General features: G+C 46.9%; 1 protein-coding gene and 1 long non-coding RNA gene across 3 annotated transcripts; one reads left to right on the top strand and one right to left on the bottom strand.

The window, feature by feature from the left end:
• The first annotated feature begins 1,934 nt into the window (after window positions 1-1,934).
• LLPH (LLP homolog, long-term synaptic facilitation factor) lies at window positions 1,935-6,076 on the top strand. 2 transcript variants are annotated; one of them, XM_083400166.1, is made up of 3 exons: window positions 1,935-2,049; window positions 4,608-4,811; window positions 5,680-6,076. In XM_083400166.1, exons 2-3 carry the CDS (start codon window positions 4,622-4,624, stop codon window positions 5,841-5,843), a joined length of 354 nt encoding a protein of 117 aa, XP_083256292.1. In that variant the 5' UTR covers window positions 1,935-2,049; window positions 4,608-4,621; the 3' UTR covers window positions 5,844-6,076. The 2 variants fall into 2 exon arrangements, with proteins under 2 accessions (XP_083256292.1, XP_083256291.1); XM_083400165.1 differs by lacking the exon at window positions 1,935-2,049 and adding an exon at window positions 2,925-3,026.
• LOC310658367 lies at window positions 5,050-5,695 on the bottom strand. Its single transcript, XR_014502279.1, has 2 exons — window positions 5,616-5,695; window positions 5,050-5,581 (listed from the first exon to the last, which is right to left on the bottom strand). It is a non-coding gene; the product is annotated as an uncharacterized lncRNA (long non-coding RNA).
• Window positions 6,077-8,531: the final 2,455 nt, after the last annotated feature.

Below are 8,531 nucleotides of genomic sequence, written 5' to 3'. Positions count from 1 at the left end.
GCTGTGCATGTCATTTGCCTCTTTATTTGCTTTTTGTCTGGTGGTGCAAGATTGCGAACTAATGGTTTCTTGATGATTAAGCAAGCAATTACAGGCAGAAACACAATGTTGTGCCTGATAATTTAACATAGTCCTAGAAGCTCATACCATTGGAGTGGCAGTGCTTCTCATTCTGAGGGCCTTGCTCATGTTTAGCTTCTAAAACAGGAGTAAAAGACTGCCTGCCAGCCATGTTCTTTAAGCTATATGCTGACACTTTCAATCTTGGTTGTGTGGAGCCTGGTAGTGTTGCTCACTGATGTGAAAAACACATTGAGGATGTAATCCAGATTTGCACTACAGTGGTACCTCGGGTTACAGACTTTGCTAACCCAGAAATAGTACCTCAGGTTAAGAACTTTGCTTCAGGATGAGAACAGAAATCGTGCTCCGGCAGTGCGGCAGCAGCGGGAGGCCCCATTAGCTAAAGTGGTGCTTCAGGTTAAGAACAGTTTCAGGTTAAGAATGGACCTGCAGAACGAATTAAGTTCTTAACATGAGGTACCAGTGCATTGCAAGGCTCTTTGTGATGGCAGCTCTTCTGCCCATAGCCTTCACTTTTGGTAGGCAAAACAGGGAGCTCTGCACTGGATGAGTGATGCTGCCATGCACAGAGGCTGGTGGAGATGGTTTGGGCTGGACAGAGGGAGACCCCTGCCCCATCCAATCTCCACAGTGTGGTACAGCCTATGGGATATTAATATAGTTGTCATAAGGTATAAAAATTAACCAGGAGTGCTCTTAAAAGATGCTTTTGTTTTAAATACAGAAAAGACAACTGATTAGGAAGCTAAAACTATATATCCATTCCCTCAAGCAATACCCTCTTGCATGACCAAAATCAACGCAGCATTCTCATTTTGTGTGTTTGAGTGAATGTACTTTTCAGCAAAAATGTCTAAGGATAAGCAAAGAGTCGGGGATTTGGCTGAGCTCGTTCTCTTGGGATCTAACATGGTATATTAACCCTAGGAGGCAGACTGGCAGTTTAGGAAATCAAAGTGGAAAGGGCAGTTGTGTATAAAAAAAGGTCCCAATATTTTGCCACATGTGAGCAAACAGTGGAACGCAACGATCGCGTCAACAGTGGGTGGGAGCACATTTCCTTCCTCCTCTCAGTGGTGTCCCAAGCGCTCCCTTTTCCACTTCATGTAAGTTCCCCTTTACCATTCATAATAATAATATAATAATAATTTATTATTTATACTCCGCCCATCTGGCTCAGTTTCCCCAGCCACTCTAGGCGGCTCCCAATCAAGTGTTAAAAACAGTACAGCACTGGGTGGCTTGCCCACCTCACCTGCCCTTTTCGATTCAAAGGACAATTAAGGGTGATCAAATAACCTGGCGGAGAGGAGGGCCAATAACTCTGCTCCCTGGTTCTCTGTCCTGACACCTGTCCTTCAAAATCTGTGCCTGCATGGCCATAGGAAGCTGCCTTGCAGCGAGCCAGGCCACTAATCCGCCTCATCTAGCTTGTCAAGACTCTGACTGGCAGCAGCGAGCCAGGATTCCAGAAAGCGGTCGCTCCCTCGCTCTCCCCGCCCCACGCCGCCAAAGCTGCACCTGAAGATGCCCGGCGTTAAAGGTGGGAAGCTTCTTGCATGCAAGACAGGATCGCTATGCAGTGCTGACCTTGCGCTGCGCGGGGACCTCTGCCCCCCACAAGACCCCTCGCAGGGGCCGTGAGTGACCAACTTCCCCCCGCGTATCCAGCCTGCGAGTATTCAGGGCAATTTCGTTTATAAAGCGTATAAACAGCAACCGGCAGGCCAGCCCATCTCCCACACCCCACGGAACAGCGCCGCCAGCCTGCCTAGAGTCACTTAGAGAACTGCGCAGCGCCGGAGGAACTCGCCAGAGGGCGCTGTTGGGCACTGCGGCGGGTGGGGCGTGGCTTGCTAATCCCGGAAGCGGCATGTTTCCCCCCGCTGCGCGCGCAGCTCCGGAAGAAGCGCTGCGGCCGGCGTGGCTTTCTTCGCAGGTGACCGGAGAGCTCCGAGTGATCAGGTGAAAAGATCGGGGGTGGGGTGGGGGGTTGCCTTTGGTTTCTCGCTCTGCGCGCGCCGTCTCCCCTCCCTTTATTCTTTGGCGCAGGGGTCCGCAGGCTGTTTCCCAGCGGGGGCTTACAGGTAAGCCCCCAAGGAGGGCCCCGCCTGCTGGAACGGACCCAAGTAGGGTTGACACCTGGTCTGTATTTCAATGTAAAAAATGCTACGTCCTGTAGCATTGATTTAGTTTGTCCTTGTATTTCAGGTCTCGTCCCCCCCCCCCCCATTTGCCAAATGAGAGATCCTTTCCAAATGCACGTGTTTTGAAGGGTGTGTGAAAGGTCATGTATTTAAGCCGTCCCGGGTATCAAATCACAGGCAGGTTTACAGATTCATGTGCCTGTATGTGTTGTTGTTGTTGTTTAGTCGTGTGCGACTCTTCGTGACCCCATGGACCAGGGCACTCCAGGCACTCCTGTCTTCCACTGCCTCCCTCAGTTTGGTCAGTCTCATGCTGGTAGCTTCGAGAACACTGTCCAACCATCTCGCCCTCTGTCGTCCCCTTCTCCTTGTGCCCTCCATCTTTCCCAACATCAGGGTCTTTTCCAGGGAGTCTTCCATTGGAGCCTCAGCTTCAGGATCTGTCCTTCCAGTGAGCTCTCAGGGCTGATTTCCTTCAGAATGGATAGGTTTGATCTTCTTGCAGTCCATGGGACTCTCAAGAGTCTCCTCCAGCACCATCATTCAAAAGCATCAATTCTTCAGCGATCAGCCTTCTTCATGGTCCAGCTCTCACTTCCATACATCACTACTGGGAAAAACCATTTCAGTGTAAAAAATGCTACGTCCTGTAGCATTGATTTAGTTTGTCCTGTATTTCAGGTCTCTCCCCCTCACCCACCCATTTGCCAAGTGAGAGACCCTCTCCAAATGCACCTGTTTGGAAGGGTGTGTGAAAGGTCATGTATTTAAGCCGTTCTGGGTATCAAAACACAGGCGGATTTACAGATTCATGTGCCTGTGTGTGTGTGAGAGAGAGAGAAATTCCAAGAGCCATCCTGTCAGGCTGCAATAGATCGCAATGCATTGCTTTGAAGTCACTTCAGCACCAGGTGGGAAAAACAACAACAACAATTCGGCCCCTAACTGCCCCATCTCACCCTGTCCTGTATTTTGCCTGAACGAAGGTAGCAACCCTGGACTGAATATCTATCTGGTCCAGCGCTCTGTTTCCTGCAGTGGCCAACCAGGTGTCCCCAAGCAAGGAGTGAGCACCATATCACTCCCTTTCTGTGTTTCCTAGCAGCTGGCGCTCAGAGGTGTTGCACTTCTGATATTGAAGTGATTGGGTTGGGTTGTTGTTGTTGTTTTAAGTTATTGGACCTTAGATTGTGATCTTCGGATGAAGGACGGTATACAAATGTAATAAATAATACAAATAAAGTAATAATTAGACTTCAAAGTGCCTGGCCCACCCCTTCCACCCCCAAAAAACCATCAGGGGAACTGTAGTGATTAGAGGGCCTGACTAGGACTTGGGAGACCCCAGGATTCAGTCACAGTCTCTCAGCCTAAGCTATCTCACAGGGTTGTATTGTAAATCAGGGAGGGAGAGAAGCACACAAGCCATCTTGAATGCCTTTAACCTGTATTTTAAATTGGTTTCCCCTGCCTTGATGTTTTTACTGTGATTTTATTGGTGTTAGCCGCCCTGAGCCCAGCTCTGGCCAGGGAGGGCGGGGTATAAATAAAATTTTATTATTATTATTATTATTATTATTATTATTATTATTATGGCAGGCATAGGCAACCTTTGGCCCTCCAGATGTTTTGGCCTACAACTCCCATGATCCCTAGCTAACAAGACCAGTGGTCAGGGATCATGGGAATTGTAGTCCAAAACATCTGGAGAGCCAAAGGTTGCCTATCCCTGCCTTAGAGAATATAAATAAATATAATACATAAATAGTGCCCTGCATTGCTGTCAGAAGCATAAAAGAAAAAGCAGAAAGGCATCAAACTGAAAAGGAAGGAGACCTTCAGCTGCACAAGTTTGTTTGTACAGTGGTACCTCGGGTTACATACGCTTCAGGTTACATACACTTCAGTTTACAGACTCCGCTAACTCAGAAATAGTACCTCGGGTTAAGAACTCTGCTTCAGGATGAGAACAGAAATCGGGCTCTGGCGGTGCGGCGGCAGCAGGAGGCCCCATTAGCTAAAGTGGTGCTTCAGGTAAAGAACAGTTTCAGGTTAAGTACGGACCTCCGGAACAAATTAAGTACTTAACCCGAGGTACCACTGTAGTTGGTGTTCCAAACATGGTTTGAAATTAACTTTGGACTGAACCTAGTTGTTGAAGAAATCAGTTGAACAGAACTTGGTCTGAAATGTTTTGGGCTGTGTAAGAAAGATTTATTTTGTGTACCTGGAGGTATCCTCCCTCCCTTTCTCCTTTCCTTTGTTCCTCTCCTTTCTCCTGCATTGGCCTGCCTTAATGTGGGTACCTGTGCAGCTGTGGGGTGCTGCACTGGCAAACAATGGGTTACATCTTGCCCTGTGTTTTCCTCTTCATAGAAGTAAACAAAAAAATGGCAAAAAGCTTGAGGAGTAAATGGAAGCGAAAGATGCGAGCAGAGAAGAGAAAGAAAAATGCCCCCAAGGAGCTTGCCAGATTGCAGAACATCCTCAAAACAAACGCTGATGTTCTAATGGATGAGGTGAAAGAGATAGCAACTGTCGTTCCTGCTGAGAAAGTCATAAAGAAGGAGGATCAGGAGGGTGAGTTGACCTATTTTTTGCTTTTGCTCTAAGGAATGCCACAAATCAGCTCTGAAAAATGGGAAGCAAATATTACATACATCCTTTGCCAGAAACGCTCTTCCTCTAATTCATTTGATGTGCGCTTTTCTTATTTCCAACCCCTCTTTTTGTTTGCCAAGTCTCTCAGCGTCTCTGTTAATGAAGTTCAGCCATTGCCACTGTAGGAATGCAACTGCTTCCTTGGCAAGTTTAGCCAATACAGTGGTACCTCGGGTTCCATACGCTTCAGGTTACAGACTCCGCTAACCCAGAAATAGTGCTTCAGGTTAAGAACTTTGCTTCAGGATGAGAACAGAAATCGTGCTCCGGCGGCGCGGCGGCAGCAGGAGGCCCCATTAGCTAAAGTGGTACCTCAGGTTAAGAACAGTTTCGGGTTAAGAACGGACCTCCGGAACGAATTAAGTACTTAACCCGAGGTACCACTGTATATGTTGTGCGGCCAAAGGAGTCTCTGTAGAAGAAATTTGCTGTGCTCTCCCAAGTGTATTTTGATCCATAGCTTTCTTTATTCAAATGCTGAGCACTTTCTATGGGACTGTTGCCTGTGTGCCCAAAGGGTTCAGCATCTGAAGTTAAATATAGGAAGAACAAAGCAGAGGGGAATATTTATAAAATATATATAATATCCCCATACTTTCTCACACCACCCTCTTTCCAGTTCTTCTCTCCTCCCACAACCAGTCAGTATTAGAAGTAGCCTGACTCATTTATCTTATTTCTTCCAACATCTTTTGATTTGCTTTCAGCGCTGGTGTTTTTAACTAGCTGCTGTAACAGTTCACACTGCTCATACTTCCTTAATTGTTTTCCCCCCTTTTTTTTCCAGAAGGGAGTAAGATGGACATGGATTCCAAAAGAAACCCCAAAACCCTTCTGGATGAACATGGACAGTATCCAGTCTGGATGAATCCCAGGCAGAGGAAGAAGCTCAAGTCAAAGCGGACCAAAGGGAAGAATAAGCACAAACCACCTAAGGGATTAGCATGGTAGAGCCTGGGTGAATTTCAAAAAAAAAGTCACGTGTGTTTGTGGAAGACTTTTATGTCAAAAAAGGCAGCCACAAAAACAAAACAAAATGTGACTTAAACCATTACTGCTCTTTTCACTGTTTGCTTCAAATGACTAATTTCTTGCTTCAGACTCTTGGACTGTCACCTTGTGGGTGTCAGTTTGGAGGCACCTTGGAATACTTTTGATTTAATAATAAAACTTCCACATGTTTAGTATTCATTTTACATGCTGCACAAACTAGAATACAGTCAACCTGAACAGAGTGAGCACATTCTAAGTTAGGTAGGTCTATGCTTTCCAAAACAATGGGACTGGTCAAATGCTTTAAGACCCAGTGATTTAAATGGAATTCAGTCCCAACTAATTCTCTGTGGATTGTGCTCATCATAAACAATGTGTGCTTCCATCTGGGTGCTGGTACCACGTCCCGGCAGAAATGTTTATTTTTATGTAGTGCAGGATAGGGATCCACAGTTGGAATCCACTAGACAGGAGTATGCAAATTCGGAGACTTGCCCTCTGAATGGGCTGGGGACCCCTCCTCATTTCCTTCCTGCCTACCTCCACAGAAGATTATCATCAGCATGCTCATCACTTCAAAGGTTTTATGCCTCCTTAATTTCAGTGGTTCAGAGCTAAGTATATGCTGTGCAGCCCAATCTAGTTTTGTTCTGTTGAGTTCCTAGCTGAGAGTACACAGAAATGTAGCCCCATTATTCCCTGGAAAGCAGTAGCTCTGAGTCTGCAGCCCAGTACACAGTTGTTTTGGAATAAGCACTATTGAAATCCCTAGGGTTTACTTCTGAGTAGACATGCCCAGGATTACACTGTTAGTCTGTAGTCCTGTGCACACATACTTGGGAGTAAACTCCATTGAATTGACTTGGAATTACTCATGAGTAACATGTAGCTGCTCAGATTCACTTACATCCTACTCTAAATAGGTACTTTTAGCCAATAACACATGGATTGAATTTAGCATTGCTAATGTCCTCGTACGTTAATGACAAGTTGTACACTGTACAGTCATACCTTGGGTTGAAGTTGCTTCAGGTTGAACGTTTTCGGGTAGCGCTCCATGGCGACCCGGAAGTAACGGAAGGCGTTACTTCCGGGTTTCACCGCTCGCGCATGTGCAGACTGTCAAAATGACGTCTTGCGCAGACGTGGGTTGCGTTCGCTTCAGGATGCAAACGGAGCTCCAGAACGGATCCCGTTCATATCCAGAGGTACCATTGTAGTTTTAAAAAGCTGGATGTGGAACGGATCCGGGTTTCCGTGCTTGTGAGAATGCATGGGTTGTGAATGAGGACTGTGTGTAGTGCAAGGAGCAGGACAGCGCTGCTGGTGTTTATGCCTGATGCTGCCTGGCCTGGTTAACCTCCATCCCTCTCCCAAAGCTAAAAAGAACTCTGCTGGATCAGACCAAGGGCCTGCCTAGTCCAGCATCCTGTTCCCTACAGTGGCCAGCCAGATGCCTGTGGGAATCCCACAAGATAGACACGAGCGCAACAGCAACTTCTCCTTCTTGCTCTCCCTACCAAATGGTATTCAGAAACCTACAGCCTCCAATACTGGAGGTTATACACCGCCACCATGGCTAGCAGACATGTTGAACATGAGCCATCAAGCTGCTGCATTTTGTACTATGCTGCAGCTCACTGGTCAACCTCAGAGGCTGCCCCACAGAACACCACGCAGTAATCCAACGTGGAGGTTACCAGTGCATGGATGGCAGTCCAAGTCCAGAAATAGCCATAGCTGCCATACCAGGTGAAGCTGGTTAAAGGCATTCCTAACCGCTGAGGTCACCTGCGCTTTTGGAGCCAAAGATGGATCCAGGAACACCCACAAGCTAGAACCTGAGTACAGCTCCATCCAAAGCAAGCCAATTATTTAGACTCAGTTCACAGTCCCCCTGTCTTGCCAGAATTCAAGCTTTGTTTGTTGGCCCTTATCTAGTCCATCATTGAGTTCAGGTACTGGTTGAGGGCTTCCATGGCCTCTCCTGCTTCAGATGCTAGGCTAGAGAAATAGACCCCGAATCTAATAATCACTGCCAACAGCTTCATATATATACTAAAGAGTACCAAGGTATCTTGCAGCACATGTGCCAGGGAACCAAAAATTAATCACTGATCCTGAAGATAGAATTGGAACCAATGAGTCAGCTCAGGGAAATGCCATTGTACTGCAACCCATGGAGAGTTCAAGTAAAAATAATGCACATTCCCCCTGTCCTTTTGAAGGCGGCCATCTATCAGAGCAACAGGGCTGATTCAGTACCGTAATAAGGCCTGAACCTTGACGGAAACAGATCAAGATACTCTTTCATCCAAGAGTGCTTGCAACAGTCTCACCACGACCCCCTCAATCACCTTCTCTCACACCCAAGGGAGAATTAATGGGTCACTGAGCTTTTTCAGGTCAAATCTTAGCCTTTTTCAAGAAGGCTTGGGACTACAGGCTCCTGCAAGGACGTGTTGTCCCCCTAGCCATACCCCTTTAATATGTCAAAAGGAGCAAGACAAAAAATGGGCACACAATGGCAAGCATCTTAGCCATGACATCAGGCAGCGTCAAGAGAACCTGATGACATGGTGTCACAGTAGATACTGCGCCCAACACTTTCCTGGAGACGGTGATAAATTTCAAAATTGCTCTTGA

This window comes from Podarcis tiliguerta (assembly GCF_965153285.1).
Source record: "Podarcis tiliguerta genome assembly, chromosome: 10".
In the NCBI taxonomy this organism is placed as follows: domain Eukaryota; kingdom Metazoa; phylum Chordata; class Lepidosauria; order Squamata; family Lacertidae; genus Podarcis; species Podarcis tiliguerta.
Note: the sequence above shows the minus strand (reverse complement) of the source record. Positions and strands in the feature narration are given on the sequence as shown.

Excerpts from the sequence above, each read along its gene's own strand:
- LLPH (XM_083400165.1), top strand. The coding sequence starts at position 2,993 with ATGTATTTAAGCCGTTCTGGGTATCAAAACACAG. Across the intron at positions 3,027-4,607 it reads TTCTGGGTATCAAAACACAG|AAGTAAACAAAAAAATGGCA; the intron begins GCGGATTTACAG and ends TCCTCTTCATAG. Across the intron at positions 4,812-5,679 it reads AAAGAAGGAGGATCAGGAGG|AAGGGAGTAAGATGGACATG; the intron begins GTGAGTTGACCT and ends TTTTTTTTCCAG.